Source organism: Neodiprion lecontei, chromosome 2 (assembly GCF_021901455.1).
Source record: "Neodiprion lecontei isolate iyNeoLeco1 chromosome 2, iyNeoLeco1.1, whole genome shotgun sequence".
Classification (NCBI taxonomy): Eukaryota; Metazoa; Arthropoda; class Insecta; order Hymenoptera; family Diprionidae; genus Neodiprion; species Neodiprion lecontei.
The window spans coordinates 8,557,756-8,580,257 of NC_060261.1; the positions used below are offsets into that span (position 1 = coordinate 8,557,756).

Sequence of the window (22,502 nt, forward strand, 5' to 3'; positions counted from 1 at the left end):
CCAAGCAACACAAAGTGAACTATAAATCGACTCAAAACCGGCTGTAAATAATCTAAGGCAACGAAAAATCGTCACTACTTGTCAGCAAAAAAGTCATCTTAAATGACCTTCACTTTTATACAATTTCACCTCCAATCACTTGATAGCGACAGGGTCACAAATTAACTGGGCAATTATCGAGATTGAAGACGTTAATGCCGAAAGACGTACTTCGTGCAATGAATGGTTTTATGGTTCAGGTACCTCGTATATGATTGCTCACACCTCACCTTAAGATTAAGTCAATAATTTTGTCACGGATATTTTGTCGAATCAGGCAGTGATGTATACGTGGAGGTATACCTATGCCTTGTAACATGTTCGGTTCCCAAAGCTAACCCTCGATTGCAACTGCGTATGAGAAAGAAAACGGTGGGGGGACATGTGAGAAACGATGTTGCAGAGAACGGAGGTCTCGGTACCGGGTCTTTCTCAGTTGAACCGCGGAAGCCACTTGCGCCGGACATCGCTTAGCTCGCAGCTATCCCTTCACCTGCAGATTTTGGTCGTCCTACATCTGCAATCAAACTCAGTGCCGGTGATATGCATTAGATAATAGTTGAGACACGGTACGAGTTTTCCCGTGCGAGGTTATAGATAATCAGAATTGAATTTAACCGTAGAAAGGACCAAGTTACAAGATCGAGAGGTTCGAGAAGGGCAAGAAACAAGTGTCCTGTGCGGGTTTACATATCGACTCGAGTTATAATACGGAGTGAAGAGGTGGGTTAGGCCTGCGGTGTCTTGGTAAAATTATTCCGTAACGTGCATTGATCGTGTATAGTGTAAATCTGTTCAGAAGAATAAGAAAAGACAACTTGAGTCGGTCCTGCATTTCGATAGATAAAATGCTCAGGCTCGCGTTGCTCGCTTGTCTAACGACAACGTTTGTCGTCGCACACGCGCCGTTCTCAGTTATCTTCCAATGGAAGACCATAAGTTACAACTGGCCGCCGGAATACTCCGAAAAGGACGCTCGTTACCACTACATACCGGAGAACAACCCAATCGCTGGTATTAAGTTGTGGAAGGATAACATGTACCTGACGATACCTCGGTGGAAGAGCGGGGTTCCAGTCACCCTTGCAAGGACACCGTCAACTCCGGTGAAGGACGAGAGAGGCTTGAACATCACCAAGCCGAAGCTGGACGCTTATCCGAGCTGGGACATGCAGTTGCCGGGCGATTGCAACGCGTTCCAATCAGTGCAGAGCATGGAGATCGACCCTCAGGGTAGAATGTGGGTCCTGGACACGGGACGAACCGAGACGATGGGCGAACATCCGACTGCCAAGTGTCCGCCACGTCTGGTTATATTAGACCTGGATAACGGAGGTGTGGTTTTGAAGGAATTCAAATTCCCCGACGATGTCGCTCGCCACAACTCTTCCTACTTAAACGACATCGTTCTCGACCATCAGAACGGCGGCTACGCCTACATATCGGACAGCGGACTCGAACCCGCGATCATAGTTTACTCCCTGAAGGACGACAAGGCTCGGAAGGTCACCCACGAGACCATGAAGGCCCAACCCGATGCGGTGAGGTTTGTGGTCGCAGGCACAAACGTCATCCAGTCCGTCAACGTCGACGGCATCGCTCTTTCGCCCCCGGGACCAAACAGGACGCTTTACTACTCGCCGCTGTCTTCGTTCAATCTCTACTCCATTCCCGTCGAGGTCTTGCAAAACAGCTCGATAATCGACGTTCAAAATTACGTCGTAGATCTGGGAAACAAAATTTCACAGAGCGACGGTATGGTCATGTCAAACACCGGTGTTCTTTACTACGGTCTTTTGGCCGACGACGCCATCGCAATGTGGAACACTTCGACAAGTCAGCCCTTCGCTACCGGACGGAGAACCATCTCCAGGGATCATCTTCTCACCCAGTGGCCCGACACTTTTGGTTTCGACGAAAAGGCTCGACTTTGGTGCGTCGTCAACAGTCTTCAGAACTTTTTGAACAATAAGGTCGATGTAACTCAGTATAACTACAGAATCATATCCAGTAACGCTATGCAGAGGAGTTATCAGTACTTACCCAACAACACGGCTCCGGAACTTCCAGTTATCACTGCCGCTGCTGGTCAAATTCGAATCGCGATGTCCACCGTATTTACCATCCTTCTCGTCTTTCTAGCGTGTTAATTTTTTCCGTTAAACAATTCCGTGCGACGAAAAAACACTGCGGACGTTAATATTCCTACTCAACTATAATATCGTATTACGTATATGTATGTTATATTATATATATTGTACATGTTATACATTAATTATACCTAGTATACTAAAATTATACGACACCGATGAACCTACGTCAGAAAATTATACTTACAATATGCTCGTTCGCAAATATAAACGGGTATTAAAAAGCACGAATCCAGTATCGTCTCACTTACGATTTGCCCGACTTTGTACCAATAATTGGTACACCGTCACAAAGTATTTTGACAGCTCCTAGTTGATCAAATTGGGATGACATGGAGTTGGAAATATTATAATTTAGAGTTCTTTTCCGATATGACGAAGCCCGATAGTCGTTCACTCGCACTCTCTAGCTGCGACCTGCAGTTATAATTGTAGTATTTTATACAAGTTATCGGTATCGAAAATTGTGTTGTGAAACTGTCATGTAAGTGCTTTACCTAAAAGTCAGTTTTCCAGTATTAGTTACCGATTGGATGCGGATTCAGCTGTCACGACCAATTCCAATCTATCAGAGCATGCATCTATGTTACATTCCGTCGATATGCTGCGCTCACGTATTACTCCATTTGTTTCCACATATATTTAGGATAACCCGCTAGTTGTACACGTATGCTACCATGTGCGGAAACCTCGTTATAACTACCTGTTGCTTTATGTAACCACGCTACGTAGCATAATAGTTCGCAGGAAAAACGAATAATATTATACTATAATATTTTAGTAAAAGTATAAGAAAAAGTCTGTCACATATACATGTATCTTATCTTAAATATGTAGGGTAGTTCGATTGGAAAACTTGTTGTATACGGCCAAACATCCTCTCTATAGGATGTCTCTTGAACCCAATTTTAAAAGCTCATTTCGAAAATTTCTCCACAAAATGCTTCCATTATCAACGTCGTATCGTTAAATGCGGCTGATTTCAGTACGTTATAATAATAAAAAAAAAAAACCGGTGTCTTTCCCATGCTGTTTAAATAGAACAATGTCGAATTTCGACGGTGACCTTTTAAAATTAGACCCAAACGACAATCTCCCGAGTTCTATTTTTTTCTTTTTGGCACAAGTTTTTCAAACGACTGGCGAAAAGAGAACGTTTCGTCCCAACTTAGCACCTTGTCAATATAATTATATAAGAATAAGCTTACGATACATATGTTAACACAGAAAAGCTGTATATATTTAAATTATACGAAGAAGGAAATAGAAAATCATCCGCGCACCACAAATCACGACGATATTGCTAGCATTTGAGAAATCAAACGATTATATTGGAAACGTATTTATTGTAGTCAATCACATGAAAAAGAAAATGAAAAAAAACGAAACTAACGCACAATTCGCACGCGCTAATCACCCAATTATATATTCTTCCAACACATCTACTTAAGCCTACATAAATTTACACAAATGTATGTGATAAACGAATATATAGGTATATTATTTGTTCGTAGTTAGGAACATCGACTCGCTGATAATAGCCTTGATTCCCTCAAAGCGTGGATAGGTGTGTGAAAAAGTGACCGCGTAATGTTTCATGGCCAGCCGTAACGTTCTTGAATCTGGAATTGTGCGTGTTATGTAATTATGCGATTTATTCGATCCATGAAAAACATTATTTCATTCTTTGTTATGACCAAGGAGACACTTGATTCAGTTTTATTGTTGAAACCGTTGGGTCAAGGTTGGTCTATATATGATGTAACCAATATTTCAACGTCGTTACTCGTTCACCAATTCATCCTTACGGTCTAATTTACAACTAACAGGTCTAACTTCATTACGCTTTCACCCTTGGTGTGCAATACACGAGTAAAATGTAAATTTTCACACCTTTCATGTTATATCTACACTCAAATAATTGCTTCGATTTACGATTAGATCAAGGCCTGTTTCACCGGAGCAAAAATTGACACCGTCATTAAGTGTTTAGTGATTATTTACATTTTATAGAACGGTTACGAGAGATATTCAAGTTCAAAAAGAGATGCCTGTAATCCTAAATTAGTTCCCATAACTACCAATGATTAAATTTACGATTATTAATCTAGAATTTTATTTTAATATTATTGATTTCAACGTGATTTCGAATATTACGAAATGGTTTCGAATGATATCGAAACCTCAAATGCTTCGGTGAAACACACCTCAGATTAGATTCAACGAGTAGTAACTCATCGGAATTAGCTTGGTCAGATGCATGGGATTAGACGTTAATCGAAAAGTGAGTCAAAAAATTTTCGTAATCACCTGGGACGAAGTTGACTAGTGACTCTTTTATTTTCTTTGTTATGATTTGCACAGCTTGTGCGGGTATTAAATTTCTCAGGAATGATGAATGTGCTCTTGAATAATTCATTCAAGACCTCTGCCAGTATTTTACAACAGTACGCAACTCGGCTCCATAATAACGTACACCGACTATACGACATACGTACCTTATATTAAACAGAAGCTGTACGTTCGATACGCGTGCTACTTGACTCGTGGCCACGCAAACACGCAAATGATGCGTATGAAGATTAATTTCCAACGTACTTGTGCGTACGCTGCAGCATATCAAATATTGTATAAGCGTAAAGTGACAAGGCGTTACCATATACGCAAATCGACAGGTGACTTCATCGAACATGCTGCAGCATACATTGTCGGACACGAGGACAATCTGAACATTTTATACCTACTAACAGTAAGTAGTGTATGAATCGGTCAGGTATGCAATTTTAGTGATTCGCACGTGCAGAGGGTAATAATAATCATCCACAGTCACTGGTGATCCGTTGTACCTGAAAATCAATGGTCGTTTGCGAAATTTTTTAATTTATACTTAGACCTTCTGATGTAGATATTACAATTAAACAATCACCAATTATACCTTTGTTCGAACGTTTTTTTTCCCCGACATATTAATTATTCAACCATATGATATTTGTTATAGAATCTGAAGTTTGATTTTTTAATTAAAGAATAATATTGCTCGTGATTAATTCTTGTTAAATAATATTCGTCGCTCCAGCTCTCGGAATTCTATAAAGAGTCTACTGACCACACTTGCAATGAGCTTCATCGGCCATTCTCATTACTTCAACGTTTACGTTGAGACGTAAGCATCATTACTTGCAATTAACATGTGCAGGTTCATTGCCGTCGTGTTCGCGAGCTTCTTTCTGTGTTTTCGAGATTTCTTTAAATCGATTCACGTACTGTAAATAATTTTATATGTACAGAAACTCGAATCAATTTAAAATAATTTTTCAAAAAATTTTCGTCACTGTTATTTTTACGCAAAATTACAACTCATCGTCAACGGAAACTTGTCTCGCCGTGACAGTTTATAATTATTAATATAATAATGGCCAGATATTTTCAGATTTAAAAAAGGTTAATCATTGGCGTAATCATTGCGAATTGTTATTGGGTTTGATTACCATGAATATTATATATGTATAGATGATTAGAGTTTTTCAAGTCTAAAAAAAGTAAAGCAGATAGATCATGTGCTTATAGATCGTTTTTTTTTACTCCTGCATCACGCTGGCATTCTCATATCATTCCAGTGCTTATTATTTCCCGAAACTCATGCAATCTACGTGCTAAAAGTTATCTCTTTGAATAATTATAGACTGTTGCGATGAAACGCTGTTCCGCTAAGTTATAATACGCGTAAAAATAACGCTGACGAAAATTTTGCCACCGTAAAGTACGGCAATTACAGTAACGAGAATATAAAATTGAGTAAAAGAAAAAATTCCTCTGCAAGGGGAATTATTGGCATTTCGTGCCTACGTGTACTGTAATTTGTATAAATTCGTGCCCGAGTCGTAACAACGGCCGGGTCGTTTTTCATAAAAATCCATGACCAGTAAATCGTATCCGACGACCAATGGGATAGGAATGGGATGTGCGCACACCTTCGGCACTCGTTCTTCGATGATGATGTAACGATGCAATGGGTGGAGAGTGTAGGAGCAGAATGCGGGACGCGCGTAGCAAAGCGAAATTCATTTGCCACCGGAACCACGGGTCGTGAATTTCCACTTTCGGGTTTCGGCTCTTCGATTTCGTTTGCCCGTATAATTACGCACGAACAAGACAGTTTGGCATCCATCGCTGGGACAGTTGGAAGTTATTCTTGCACGAACTTGAACTTCCGCATCATCAAGCTCGAGATGTTTGTTAACTATTTTCGGACGCTCAAATTCACACCCTGATAATCAAGACGCAGAGATTAAATCTTAAAGCTGCGTGGTGATAGTAAAGCGCATGTAGAATTTTCCGAGTGTGAAAACTGCAGTGAATTATATGTGCCAATCATTGTGATTTTCCCCTGTTATGATTGACTGATAGGCGTGAAATGACATACCAAACATGATTAGAAATTAGAAATTTGGCCCAGGGGCGTAAATAGTAAGTAGTTGAAACGTATACATTGGCCTATTCGTTTCCAATTGGATGCATAATGCACCCGGAAAGAGCCACAACAATGTGTGTAAAATTGCCGCACCAATTATACACGTACTGGGTGTATACGCAGAAAAGCGCGGGAAACGGCAGTTTAGTCGTAAATCGATTCAACCCAATTTTAGCGCAACCAAAGTCGACTGTTTTACGACACGTTTGGTCTACATCTCATCTCCGCGAGAGAGTTTCGAGCTTTCAGGCTGTAATTGGCACTCCTCCTTAGTGTACGGTGATAATGGATATCAAATTTCTGCGTTGTATTTATTCATCTGTCGAATCCAATTTGTGGGATCGTTATACTGGTATTTCCATGAACGCTGTGTAAACTCGTGTTGTACATAATTACCTATTTTCTGCTTAAGGCTGACGTAATTATTGTTTTGTAGATACGACCGTTCGTAAAGGGAATGCCCTATAGGTATACATGATTTTTTCCCCAAAAACGTCAAACTTGGAAAAAAACTCTAAAACCACGTTAAAAGCAAACTGTCGCCTAAAAAATCGTTTGCAAGTATTTGAAAAAACGGACGTAGGTGTGTAATATCAAATATCAGATTTTTCTGAAAACGTTACCAAAACCAAACAACTTGGACCTAAATATGACAAAAATTTTTAAAGAAAATAGCCTATTTCTTCTACAAGATCGTTAGTTGAACTTCAAAGTACGACTTTGTGCCCCCTAAATTTATTTTTTGGGATATTCTTAACCAATTTTCAACTACATAGCTCAGTGTACAGTAATATTGTATACCGGATTCGAGACGAACTATTAAACGGATTTTGTTAACATTAGAATGACAAAACAAGTACCACAAACGAATAGTGCAGTCACTGTGCGCGGTTCTATCTCAGTAAAAAATCAAAGATTTTTCACCGAACCGTTTGTGTTTTTTACATTCTGAAATGAATATCTCTTAGAATAAATCCAACCCATCAAGTTTTTGCCATCATATCTATAGATACGTGGGCTACGGGTTATGGTTTTCACCTTGAAACAGTTTCTGGTTTTTAAATAAATTATTTGGCTCTTAGCCATGGCGCGATCGTGCTTTAGAAAACAATAAATACATGAATATTGCCAGATGCGTCCACGTCTCGACTCCCGAGTAATCAAATAATACGCGCGGTCTCCAGCCGATGGATCGTCTCTTAAGTTCTTACTCATCGTAATACTTACAGCGTCATATTGGTAGTTCTTTTATAAAAGCTTGCGGATTTAAGGCGAACTCAAACCTTGCAAAGTTCAAATCTTGAGTACATATTCCGTTACAAACAACAATCGATGACAAATTTTTCCATTATTTAAATATCAAAAGCATCGATTATTATAAGGCTTGAACTTTTTGTCAAACATAACATTTTTGACTCTCCAGTGTTTCTCACGTAGGCCTATATTTCAAAGTTGACGGCACAAATCTTTAATCCCCGGACAAAGTAGAAAACGTTGGGAAGGAACCAAGAGATACTCATCGTTAAAAGTCTTCAAACGCTGGGTTGTACTTGGTGCAATGAAAGCTTTTACGCTGGTCTATAGGTACCTTCAATGTGCTTGCTTACACATCAACCCAAGATAAAGCCAATGATTTGACCCTAGATATTCTGTCGAACTTTGATGATAATGGATTGGTTAACGTATATCGTTGAAACACGTGCAGTTCCAAAAGGTCGATCATTGATCGGCACTGGGTGTGTAGGAAGGAAACGGTGGGGGATGACCGGAAACGTGGGCGCTGCAGAGAGAGAGAGAGAGAGGCTTCGGTACCGCGTCTTCGCCAGTTAAACCGCGGAAGCCGTTTAAGCCGGACATCGTTTACCTCGTAGCAGATCCTCCACTTCCAGATTTCAGGCCTGCGACATCTGCAATCAAGTTGAATACCGGTGACTTGTATTAGGCAATAGTTGGCACGGTACGAATTCTAACGCGTGAACGTATATATAATCAAAGTTAATTATAGAAGCGACCAAGTTTCAAACGAGAGGTTCAGAAGCTCGGGGAAATAGTGTCCTGCACGCGTATAGTACTCCACTGGGCTTATAACATAAAGTGTGCGAATCGGTGAGGCCTGCAATGGCTTGATAAAGTTGTTCTAAGAGGCGATCGTATTGACCAGTTCGACGTATTGCATATTTCCGTAAGAGAGAAACGCGGCGAACGGAAAACCCGGCCCTCTACAGACCTTCCGAAAATAACCTTCGATTAGAACCGTTACGATTCTGAAGACACAGAAAAAAAAACAGTTTATTTCTGTCCTGCATTCGCGACGTTACATTTCAAAAGTTGAAATGATCAGGCTCACGTTCTTAGCTTGTCTGCTGACGATCGTAGTCACAGAATATCCACCGTTGGAAGTGAATTTCCAATGGAATGTCATAAAGTACAGTGACCGGGTGACAGACAATGAAGTTGTGAAAGACTCTCCTAACTCGTATATAGCGGCAAACAATGTTATATCTGGTATAAAGCTGTGGAAGGATTACATTTATCTGACGATACCCCGACGGAAGAGTGGAGTTCCAGTCACCCTTGCGAGGATTCCATTGTCTGCGACGAAGGCCAAGAACGTCACCAGTCCGGACCTGGAAGCTTATCCGAGTTGGGACATGCAGTTGGCGGGCGATTGCAACGCGTTCCAATCAGTGCAGAGCATGGAGATCGACCCTCAGGGTAGAATGTGGGTCCTGGACACTGGACGGACAGAGACGATGGCCGATTACCAGGCTACAAAGTGTCCGCCACGTCTGGTGATATTGGACCTGGAGAACGGAGGGGTGGTGTTGAGGAATATCGAATTCTCTCAAGAGATTGCTGCTCACAACTCTTCCAACCTGAACGACATCGTTCTCGACCACCAGGATGGCGGGTACGCCTATATATCAGACAGTGGACCCGAACCCGCGATCATAGTTTACTCTCTAAAGGACAACAAGGCTCACAAGGTCACTCATAATTCCATGAAGGCCGAGTCCGACGCGATAACGTTTGTGGTGTCAGACACCACCGTCAAGGAGCCCATCAACATCGACGGCATCGCTCTTTCGCCTCCGGAACCAAACAGGACGCTTTACTACTCGTCGGTCTCTTCGATTCATCTCTACGCCATTCCGGTCAAGGTCTTGCAAAACAGCTCTGTACGAAATGTCCAGAAGTACGTGGTTGACGTGGGTAGAAAAACTTCCCAGACCAGCGGCATGGTTATGTCAAACACCGGGGTTCTTTACTACGGTCTTTTGGCCGACGACGCCATCGCAATGTGGGACACCGTGGCTAATCAGATCTTCGCTAGTGGGCCGAGAAAAATGTACAGGAATCATCAGCTCCTCCAGTGGCCCGATACCTTCGCTTTTCATGAAAATGGTCGACTTTGGTGGGTCACCAACAGGTTTCAGAACTTTTTGAACAATAAGGTTAACGGAAATGAGATTAACTACAGAATCATGTCCAGTAACGTTATGCAAAAGAGTTATCAGTACTTCCCCAACGGCACTGCGCCGGAACTTCCAATAATCACTGCCGCTGCTGGTCAAATTCGAATCGCTATATCCACTGCATTTGCCATTCTCCTCGTCTTCGTCGCTTGTTGATTTATCATTTTTCCACGATTGTGTGCTACGGAAAAACTCTGCTTTCATTATTCTTCCTGTACCGCTGTAATATTTATTATTATGTATATTATATAGTACTAATTGGATCCATTTTGCATAATTTATGTAGCCTATGTTACTCGGGCAGATTTAAGGAACAATTTGGCGCAGGTTTCATGTAAATCGGTCCCCGCTGATTCTCCAGTTTATCGGTGGCAAATAGACAAACAGTATCGATAAGTCGGAACATCATCTTATGATAACATTGATGTTGATGATTCTCGTGCGGGATTCATTTATTGACAGGGCTTTTACAATCAAATGATATTTTAATCAAATCAAGCACAAGATTTTGGAAAATTCAATTACAGTTGCGTGGGCTTTGTTTATTTTGTAAAATTGTCATCTCACTTGTAAATCTTGTCAAAAAACAACCCAACAACGATAGTTTCTTCTCACAGAAGCGACTATCGTCCGCATCACCTGACGAAAATCACTCAATGTTTCCCAACAATGATATACAAATATTACGTGCTGAAATTTATTTACATAATATGTACATTTGACCTGTCATGTATTAAAGTATACCTAATATATTAACCAATAGTATGGATGAGTATATGCGCAAGTATAATTAGTAAACGTTAAAAAATTTGGATAACTTAGTATCATAAGAAATATTGATTTGACAGCTTTGACACAGTTATTTTACTTTCTCCGAGGGAGATTTATAGGGCGCGTGGCAAAGAGAGTTCTGTTTTAATGTTGTAGAATTAATTGCAGGTGATGACAAATTGAAAAAATGTAGAAATCTGGGTGTAACTATCATGAACCTATATTTCATAGGCTGTTAGGTTTAAGAAATTGTACTCAAATGTCTGTTTTCGGGTATGAGTAATCATTTTCATGCGTGGGTTCAGCAGCTGCAACTATTCCGATGTTTAAAAAACGTGCGTTTATGTCAGATTCCATCAATGTGCCGCGTTTGTGTGCAATGATCCGTTATCCTACACCCACCACTATACCACTAAAGTCTGATCCTAACCATTTATGATTTTGTTAAAAAAATTTTCTACAATTGTCCCAACTCTGAAACAGTAGCCTTAATTTTTTCAGATTTTTTATTCAACTACAAGTGCAGAAACTAAAAAAGCCCAAGCATTGTAAACGAAAAAGTTTATCCTCTGAAAGAGAAATGATTTGAAATTTAAAGAAAAATTTGTTAGTTTCCAACCGATTTGGACGGTTGCCCGGTAAAACGATGACATTGCCAAAATTCACAATATCAAACACGTACTTAATCATGATGGGAACATGACTTTTATTCCATATAACTACGTGACAAGAAAAAAGGGAAAAACAGAGCCGAACACATACGCGCTAATCACCTTAATTGTATCCTTCCAAGGCTCCAGCAGCCTTTGCCCGCGCAAAATATCGCAAATATACGTGATGAGTGACGAGTAAAAACATATATGCTTATAGTTACGAGAATTCATACTTAGAAAACTCTTAATGCTTTTATCAAGTCGGACTAATGAGGCAGAAAAAAGGCAACGTCAATACGTATATAAATATAAATGTGAAAAAAAGGATAAACATTATGATCTTTCATGGCCAGCTACAAGGTTGTATCTGGGGTTGCATGTATGTATTATAGTGTATATACTCGTACATACATAGAATATAATTATGCGGTTTATATTTAACACGCGAAAAACATCGTTCAATTAGTTTTTACGGTCATGCAACGAGTGACTTCAATATCAATGTTATCATTGAATCTGTAGGTCAAGGTTGGACTATCGTGTAACATCAATGGTCACATATTTACCTCTCCACCAATTCATCCTTATGCTCTAATTTACAACGGGCAGGTCCGAACTTCATTAAGTCTTCGCGCTTCGTGCAGAAGACTCGTGCGAAATATGAAAAGAAAAAGAAGAGAAAAAAAAAAAACATAGCTAAATTTACTTTGATGGCCACACCCTGGACAAACTTGCCGATTCGGGTCACGCCTCACGCAAAAAGGGCAGACAGATCGGAAACCCGATGACATTGTATGAAGCGCACCTTTTTTTTTACCCTCAATTTATTGTCCCGGAAATTATTGCAGAGTATATTTTTGTACCGTATAATTTAACCGAGTTTGAAAAGTTGCGTATAAATAATTAGTAGGCTGGCGGGGCCCTGGGAAATAGTTTAATAGTTACTCTTATATTTCAATTTCTATTATTCGCACTGCTCGTACGGGCGTAACATATTCCCAGGCGTGAGAGTGCTCTTGAATGAATTGCAAAATCTTCGTGCGCAGTTTTACAACTGCAAATAAGCTATGCGATACACGTATTACTTGACTCATGACCGCGTAAATGTGTGTGTGTACATACGTATACACTTGTGCGTATTATAATATATATATAAATTCCAGCCCTGGGTAAATATACCTATATAAAGGCGTAAAGTGACAACGTTTTACTTAAGCAAATGGACGGGCGATTTATCGGAAATACTGCAGTAAAGATTGTCGGACACGTGGATAATCTGAGCGTTTGATACCTACCAAGAAATAATGGAAGCAACGGAAGTACCGAATCAATCAATCAGGTATGCAATTTTAGTGATGCGCACATGCAGAGGGTAATAATAATTATCCAGAGTCGCTGATGATCCGTTGTATCTGAAAATCGATAGTCGTTTTTGGACTCTTTCAATGTAGATATTATAATTATGCTGGTAACAATTAACTTTGATTAATTTTTTTTCAACTTCAGTATTGCTCAGTATTCAGGTTCGAGATTTATCATTTGATATATGGAGTTTCGTGTTTTAATTAAAATGTATTATTTCTCGTGGTTTGTCCTTGGTGATTTCACTCGCTCCAGTCCTCGAAGCTCTGTAAGGTGTCTACGTGTAATACGACACTGATCTTCTTCATTGGCCATATTCATTCCGTAAATGTTTACGTAAAGGCGTATGCAACGCACGATGTTTATCACTTGCAATTAGCATCAACGCTTTGATCATTGAGATTGAAATTATTCTTAATAATAAAAGCAAGGGTATTTTGTTTGAATTCCAGAAAAATTTGACATCAGTCTTATCGTAATATTATATATAGTATATTTATTTATTGGGAAAGCAGAGTTAATATATTTTTATGCATAAAAGTTACAGATTATAAAAATATTAATATATGTCTATTTATTATATGATAAGAAACGTGAAGTCAAAGATACAAGAGTTAAGATAATCCTATAAAAATTCGATTATGATCGTGATCACAATTTAATTTATAATTTCGTATACGCTTCGTACTTATAAATGTAATAGTAATTGCTGTTCACGATTACGCAAACTATACGTAATTATACGTATGCTATAATACGAATAAACAATCGAATATAGAAGATACACGCATATTTTGCACCCCAGCTGTTTCTTTCAATTTCGAAAACACAACTTTTACAACCGTCGGATTAAAATTTCTGACAAACGATTTTAGAAATAAATGGAACTGTTGGATACCCATCCTTTCGAATGATAATAAATTTCTCGTATGACAGTGAAAATAAGATGGTCAAGAAGCATACGATTTTACTATAGGTAGTTCAATTACCTGAAACATTTAAATTTGAACTTTATGCTCGAGTCTTTGTTGTAGAATTAGTCATTATTCTTAAACACAAAAGGTTTAGTTGCTTCATAACGTGGTTTCTATGGCCGTTAAAAGCTTTTCTAACTCAACTCAATCCTCAATAGGCTATTCCTAATTGGAATATTATGTACTTGCGGATTTATTATACGTGTGCAGAATGTATAATGCGGTGAAATTGCATTCGTGGCTGTAGCGTCATTCAAGGCTATGATGCGATCGATTTTGACTCGACATGACTTTGCTTGCGTTCTGAAGTAGGAGAAATTTTTTTTCCCATCTTCAGCGTCAACCGCTTGGTTAAAAAACAAACTCCTGGGATGAGAAAAATTCGTATTCTTTAGCCTGTTTCAAAACAGTTGTGAGTCACGACTAAACTTGGATAATCCCGCCTGTCAATAGTTTATATAATCCAGCGTTCTGAAATATCGTGTATGTTATAAACATTTTCTAGATTATCGGTCGCGCCGATAGCATTTGCTGGTAGCAGTTTACCGTCGGTAAGTCAACTCATTATCCTGCGAGATTATATACCTAAAAACCGCGACGAGCGCCAATAAATTCATGAAAAAACCGCCAGGGAACAGTCCGAGCGTCTAGACCGTTGAAGAGTGGCGGAGGATCTCTTAATTACGACAATCCCACGACCGACGAATTAGGAGGCCCTGAATTTACTCAGAGGCTGGCGATGATGGACATTTTTCTTTCCACAATTCTTCCTTTTCGGGCATTTCAGAACGTAGTGGTCAGTCGACTCTTCTCTCAGTTCACAGGGACGGGCATTTACCGCAATGTCCTGCGAAGCGGCTTTGAAAGGACGTGAATGCATATCGTGCGCAGCTGTTACGAAAAACCACAGCAGGTACCCGGGAGGTGGAAGGACAGATCAGGGACAACCCACGAGAAATTTGATTGGGGTATCCGTGAGCCCCTTTTCACGTCCCCGCAGATGTGACCGGATACGGTTGCTCCGTAGAAAAAATTTTACCCTCAAAAACGAGATGAAAAAAAAAACGTTGGCTGGGTATAAAAAGTGGGATACAGAGAGACGCAGGCTGGGAATGAAAAAAACTAACACGTGTACATGTCTTTATAAGCTTATGCTTATCGACCAATCGTACGATCTGTGCGTAGGCATGATTTGCACTTCACTTTGTCGCCGACCAACAGCGAATTGCATTTGCAGTTATGTGAATTATTGTACTACACGCTGTGTGGTCGTTGATAATTTCTATTGCGAGTTTTTAGTAACTCGCACCTTCTCAACTATCCCATTGTTCATGTTCATACATATACCAGTTCTCTGTCAAAGATATAATAATTAGGGATTTGATTTGTGGAAAAGTTTTCGTAAAACTGTTGAAATCGCGGATGCGATCGAGGAATTGCAGAAAATTCTGAATTTTAGTTGAAAAATCGCGAGAATGAGAAGTAAAGGCTAGCGAAATTGGAACACGTAATACGATGGCGAGTAGTTTTGGAGAGCCCGCATGTTACGCTACTGTCGTCGGCTGGCGCTGGTTGGAGGGGAAAGAGAGAGAAAGAGAAAGAGGATGGCTTCGGTATAGCGACGGAGAGAGACGATGAGTAAAAGAGAGAGACGGAGATGGAGGGAGCGATGGCGACGAGTACCGGTGCTGCAGTAACCGGCTGGCGTCCGTTGCCTCTCGGGTGTCGAAAACGTGGACGAAAAATAGATATTTCATAGATATCTGACGATAGTATATTGTTATCGAAACGCTTCCACTGTTTTATTAACGACAATTGAGCTGGATACATCACGGCTCACCGAGACTTTCCATGTCAACGCCACGCACGCTGTCGAACTGGCGAGCGTGCTACGCCCCGTGGTTACAGACTCGAATTCGTCGGTTTGTTTCTGATATTTTAGTGGTTTTTGAGGATACATCGGTAACGTTACTACCGCCTCGGGAAACCGTCGTAACAACGAGCAAGCCCCCGCAATATTGAGATGAGCGATCATGGCTGCATACACTTGAATAATTTCAAAGCAGCCAAGGGGATACAGCCGTACAAAGTAATACACTCCTATTTCGTGACCAGCACTTCGACCGAGGCACGCGTAAGGAAGGTGCGACATCTTTTTACACATCTCCAAACCTTTAGAGATACTGATAATAGTGTGGAATACCTCCCTTCCCCCCCCCCCCCCCCCCCTCCCCCTATCTATGTTTACAAATAATATATTCCACCATCCCGAATATACTTATGTGTGTACGTCTAAAGGTAAATATTGTACTATCAGTCTGTCACGGCAATTTGAATCAACTATGTTTTGCTCCACCTCTCAGATACGACAGAAAACAAAACACGCTCGATCGCGATAGTGTTTTGTCGCGGACTGCGATCGTCCGGTGTCACAGCCACAGCTACTCCTCGGTCACCTAACTTCACCCGACATTCAAACTTATGCCACACACTCTTGTTCATTCACATTTCCAGCATGGTAGATAGCTACGAGTGTGAATTCGTACTTTACCGACACGCGCCTGTCTCTCTCCCGCTACTCGCATCCGACTAAAACCCCCGATAAAAAAATCATTTTCTTTATTCAATCCAAACTGATGATAATTGAAAAATACATATATACGTCGAGACTTGGTCATGCTGAGAATAACGATGATTCCTTCGTTTTCTTTTTACTCGTTATTACTAAAAACGTACAATATATTATACACTCATCGCGTACTATGACGTGTAAATACCAGATCCACGGATTTTGCTCAGTGTCAGAGTATTCGCGATGTCATTCTTTTAACACTGCGGTCAAGGTATAAGAAATACTAGAAGTGAGGTTACTCGCTTCTCTTCCTATCGTTGTGTATTACAGAAAGAAACGAGTGATTATCATAATTCCTATCAGAAATCACGGACTCTTAAAGATTTAATGCAAATTTCCTACTCGTGTCCCGATATTTCCCGAATTTTCCACTCCTTGATCTTTCATTCTATTTTCTTTCTCTTTTTCGTTAATTTGCATATTCTCAATTTCTCGATCGACCTGCAGTCGCTTCAGCGCTTACCATTTTCAATTTATTATAATCATACCTTTTATCTGATATACCTATGACTATATTGTTTTAGCAATCATTTTGCTCGTCAGTCGTAATAGACGGCGAATCTTTTTTTCTCGTCCTGTATGTCACCCCCCTCCCCTTTCGCTTCTTCTCGTTTTCTGTCGAATTTTTCCACTCGTCGAACAGGTGTGGACATTATATTCCTTTGCCCGACACGAAATTATGTTTACACGCTATAATAACGCCGTCTATACTTGCTCTTCATATTTGTGAAATATGTGTTCCTTGTATTCAAAAAATGGTGTGCATGCATGGGTCACATATACCACATTTATGACTGTGTACAAAGCAGAAGTTTAACTCGATATACATGTTGCAACAATGATATCTCATGGATGGAATTTTTTATTTCATTTTTTTTGTCATCTATTGGTCGAAAATCAATAATGTTAATCAACGTATAACTAAATGCATATCAATTAATCTTTATTAAAGAAATTAATTAAACCGCAGAAAGATTGAGTTCAATTTTTAAATTGAGATCAATTTATATGTTCCAAGATGATCATGGCACAGTATTGTTAACAAAATTATGCCACACGTGATCAGCTATAAATTAAGATTTTATTCATAAAAAACAGTACAAATCTAAAACAAATCTTCTTTGATTATGATGTTCATAATTTCATTACATGTGCAAGCTACTCATATTAATGTTCAGTTAATTGAGGAGAGCAAATGACTGTGCATTGTCGATAATGTATCATATCAAAAAGAAAAAATATAATCATATGCGGGCAATATGAGTCAGTGTAAGATAATAGAAAGGAAATTTGTGAGCTGATTGTGAGACATTTAGTTGTTTAGTCATTAAAATAAAAATAAGATAATCATTTACGGTGTACTATTAGATAATATAATTGATTCATCTGTTTGTTGTTAGAACTCAGGCTATGTTCCATTTATCTCTGGTTAAATAAATGCATTTCTTTCATTTATTATAATTATTCTTGTATCTTAATTTCACTATCCTTTTACTAATAAAAAAAAAAAAGAAACTCTTATTTGCATAATATTCTTTGAACCCGCACTAAAATTAAAAGTGAAGCGGATCATACCAATTATTAATCAGTTCAAGTATCCTATTAAAGAAATATTTAATTTTTAAGGATCTGCAACGTAGTCATAATTTTGACAGTAATTAAGTGTAAGCAGCAAATTATAAGCAGCGATATAGTCCGTTGGTTGTCATTATTATTCTTTTTCTCCTTTTCTTTACAGGCAGTGAGCTGCTTGTGTCACACCTGTAAAACTTACAAGGATCGCCTTCACTCGTGTTTGCACTGCATTTTTTTTGGCTGTTATTCGAAAGGACACATACAAGAACATGCCAAGACCAAAAAACATTTTCTAGGTAATATTGTCTGTCACATGAACCAGGTTTTCATCTAAATCATTTAGAAAATATCAAGTCTATTCCACATCTCGTCCGCCATAAATGATATAGTACCTCTTTCTCACATTGATAAAAAATAAAAATCAAATTTCGACGCAATCAGTTTTAAAAATAAAATAGAAAAATAAAAAATTTGATAAGAATAGAACAATAATTATGTAACAAATACCCAAGATGATGACAGAAAATTAGATACACATGCCTGTAATATTAATAGGATATTGGCAGGTTTTACTCGAAGCACGTAGAAGGGACATATATACCCAGTCTATAGTATTTATTTATAGAAATAGGTATATTTTGAGCATAATTTAGGATATTTTTTCATACTGACTCCATATTGTTTATCTTATAAATCACACAATTTTAACTTTGCTCTAATTTCAAGGGCTGTTGCTGGTATTAAAATAGGTAGGGACCTATTTATAGCCGGAGGACGAATAAACTATTATAACTATTTACTGTCTAGCATTAAGTAACAAACTTTTCTAGAACTAAACAGACGTTGAATATATATTTGTCTTACTGAAACATTGTAATTTACTTGTTTTTACTGTATTGCAAAATTCCAACATCTGAACAGGTTTTGATTTGAAAATATCAGTGATGTACTCTTTTATAGCATATTTAAATATAAGTGAAATTGATAATCTTACTTGACGATATACAAAGAAATTGAATTTGAAATTACAGCCGTTGATCTATGCTACGGCAACATATTATGCTTCCAATGTGGGGACTACGTGTACGACAGGGAATTAACAGCGGTTGCAAAGTCACAGTGGAGCCAGTCGGCGAGGTCACTTAGTTTGGGAGAGTTTTATAGAGCCTGGGAACCGACGCAAGTTGAGGCGGACTTGTTGAGAAAAAATCCACGACGTCGACGTATCGTGGAAAATTCCACTATAGGTAAGGAAATATTGAGAGTCGATTCCCACACTCCTGACTGTTTAATATATGTAGAAACAATTTTTCAGGTCTGAGAGGTCTGATAAACCTCGGTAGTACTTGTTTCATGAACTGCATAGTGCAGGCGTTGATACATACGCCTCTTCTTCGGGACTATTTTCTAGCTGATCGACATCATTGTCCCCAGCCAAGCCGTTGTCTTGTTTGTGAAGTATCGCACCTTTTCCAAGAATTTTATTCCGGCAACAAGGCTCCCTTGACACTTCATAAACTGCTTCATCTAATTTGGACACACGCCAGGCATTTAGCTGGCTATGAACAGCAAGATGCACATGAATTCTTTATTGCAACGCTAGATGTACTCCACAGGCACTGCGAGGCTGCCCCTATTTTGGTCAAAGACAACCCTCATCATTGTAATTGTATTATAGATCAAATATTTACCGGAGGATTGCAAAGTGATGTTGTCTGCCAAGCGTGCAAGTAAGGAAGGGTTTTAGGTTGATATTACAAATCCGATTAGGGTAACAAGCTTTCCACGTCAACCGATCCAATATACTTTAGTCAAGAATCAATTATCCTAGGTCAATAGCGAAGCTGACGTTGATGTAAAGGGCTTTACCGGCACTCGAAAAAAATGGCCGATCGCATAAGTGAACTGATAATAATTAACTTTTCAGTGGAGTATCGACTACGATTGATCCTTTTTGGGACATCTCCCTGGACTTGGGCCCCACTGCTGGAGCATCGGGGCCTGACAGTTCCGGTCCACCTACCTCGTTATTAGACTGCCTAGAACGTTTTACACGTGCCGAACACTTGGGATCAAGTGCGAAGATAAAATGTAGTAATTGCCAAACTTACCAGGAAAGCACAAAACAATTAACTATGAAACAGCTACCCATTGTTGCCAGCTTTCACTTGAAGAGATTCGAACATTCTAGCATTCAGGATAAAAAGATATCGACCTTTATAGCCTTCCCTGAACAGTTGGACATGACTCCTTTTATGTCTCATAAAAGAAATGGTAATAACAACACCACGATAGATAGCTTTCCGAAAAATGGCGAAGACACTGCCTTCGGTGATAACAGGTATTCGCTCTTCGCTGTTATCAACCACGAGGGATCGTTGGAAACTGGTCATTACACAGCGTTTATTAGACAGCAGAGAGATCAGTGGTTCAAATGTGACGATCATCTAATAACTAGGGCAAAATTGAAGGACGTGTTAACTAGCGAAGGGTAAGTAGATTAAGACTCCTTGTTGAATTTGAGTAAAAATAAAATTTCGAACGCATGTTTGTGTAATAATTAATTTTTTTATTCATTAAAATAAAATATTGCAGGTACCTCCTTTTTTATCACAAGCAGATCCTCGAGTATGGAAAAAACAGTAAAGTATAAAACCCAAATCATGTAATTAAATTATTTATCTTGACAACGATAAGTCAGGCGATAGATTTTAAGTTGATTAGGTTTATTACACGTCGTATATAGGTTGGATTCTACATATTCTAACTTGATATTTCAGCATTTTTTTTTTCGAACCTTCTTATGATTATGCGAGCGGTTGAACGATTACTTTAAAATATATTGCGTATTTATTTCTCAAAATATACTTGCATCAGTTTTAATGTAAAAAAAATTAGGAGTATAAATAATTTAAATCACAATAATCATAATAATTTATAATAACTGTTTAGTTTTACAACTACTTAATTACAACTTTTACCTTCATGACATATTATTAGGGACAAAGTGATTGGCTGCAAAAACTTTCTTAAAATATATCGTAATCATAATTTATGACTACCGATAGCTAACGTAAAAGTATATCGCTGTAGTTTTAATGGAAACTAAGTGGATTAATTGTAGGATTTGCAGAACGCCAATTCACTGTACGTATATTTCAATATTTATTCAATCATCTTCCATTTGTCAAATGATTACTCGAGCCTACTTAATCTACTACTGTCAATCCGCGGATTCCGTAGAATTCGTTAATGTGTCGTCGACTCCGATCCACCGAGTTAAGAACTGACTGATATCCGCTTCACAGACGGAAGTGGAATGATTACAGGAAAAGTTTTGCTATTTGTGTATGTATATTTACGGTTTATTTCTGTTGAAGTATTATTAGCAGACTCTGTAATCCCTAATACTCTCGTGCTTTACGGATCTTATATCGATAAATGGACAAACTAAGGATAATAAATATTTGTATTGTTCGAACGAAACTCACAAATGAAATATTAAGCGAAGTATCACAGCTGTAGTAGGTATATTTGCTATTATGTTATCAACATAAAGACGATTAAAGTCCTACTAACGATGTTACAGCTGGATTTTGTTGTCCAGTTACGTAAGAATTAGTTTTCTAAGATTAGCTCAATTTTTTTTAAATTGCCAAAAATATCGCAATTTTTGTATATCGATGACTAATGTTGTATCTCCTCCCCTCCCCCCTTCCCCCCCTCCCTCCCTCTCCCTTACGATTTACATACATAAACATTATACATATGCGTGGCTGATCCATTTTATTGAAGTTTACCAAGGAATTCCATTTATTAATGATCGATTGACTGTGCTCACTATTCTATATTATAACTCCATGAAATCATGTTACTCTATGGATCTCTTTAATTAAAAATAAATTTAAATGCTGACTTTTTCGAGTTATTGTGATCACTACTGAATAGTTAAAGTAACTTGTATAGAATTCGTAGTACGCGGTCTTTGGAATATGCCTGATAAACTAACTAACTGACTAACTTCAATTCATGCAATGTGGAACTACTGTGCATACACGTATAGTGATTAATTAAGAACAAATGAATTTTGTACAAATAAAATAGCTTTGATGAAGTGACTGTATTTCGATGCGACGATTGACGATGATGATGATTTACGTCCAACTGTGTATATTAAATTATAATTTGAATAAATTTCTGGTCGCTAATTGTAAATTTTAAATTTGAACATTTTTTAATTTATTGTTATTATGGGTTCAATATTACTAAATAACGTCTGTATTTAAACTTAATTGTGCAGTTTTTTTGCATACTAGTTATTCGAAATATGAGCTTGGATAAAAAATGAATTAAAGTACACATACATTGCAGGTGATTTTAGAATTAGAAATATTTCTAA

General features: G+C 38.5%; 3 protein-coding genes across 3 annotated transcripts; all 3 read left to right on the plus strand.

Annotated features, from left to right (window-relative positions):
* The first annotated feature begins 459 nt into the window (after positions 1-459).
* On the plus strand, positions 460-5,121 carry LOC107221939 (protein yellow). Its single transcript, XM_015661121.2, has one exon. It carries the CDS (start codon positions 888-890, stop codon positions 2,187-2,189), a length of 1,302 nt encoding a protein of 433 aa, XP_015516607.1. The 5' UTR covers positions 460-887; the 3' UTR covers positions 2,190-5,121.
* A 787-nt stretch (positions 5,122-5,908) lies between these two features.
* Positions 5,909-12,322, plus strand: LOC107221940 (major royal jelly protein 1-like). Its single transcript, XM_046732395.1, has one exon. The coding sequence runs from the start codon at positions 8,994-8,996 to the stop codon at positions 10,290-10,292; it is 1,299 nt and encodes a 432-aa protein (XP_046588351.1). The 5' UTR covers positions 5,909-8,993; the 3' UTR covers positions 10,293-12,322.
* Positions 12,323-15,030: 2,708 nt separating this feature from the next.
* Positions 15,031-22,325, plus strand: LOC107221937 (ubiquitin carboxyl-terminal hydrolase 22). The gene is made up of 6 exons (XM_015661119.2): positions 15,031-16,039; positions 18,267-18,399; positions 19,135-19,350; positions 19,419-19,833; positions 20,031-20,594; positions 20,699-22,325. Exons 1-6 carry the CDS (start codon positions 15,920-15,922, stop codon positions 20,754-20,756), a joined length of 1,506 nt encoding a protein of 501 aa, XP_015516605.1. The 5' UTR covers positions 15,031-15,919; the 3' UTR covers positions 20,757-22,325.
* Positions 22,326-22,502: the final 177 nt, after the last annotated feature.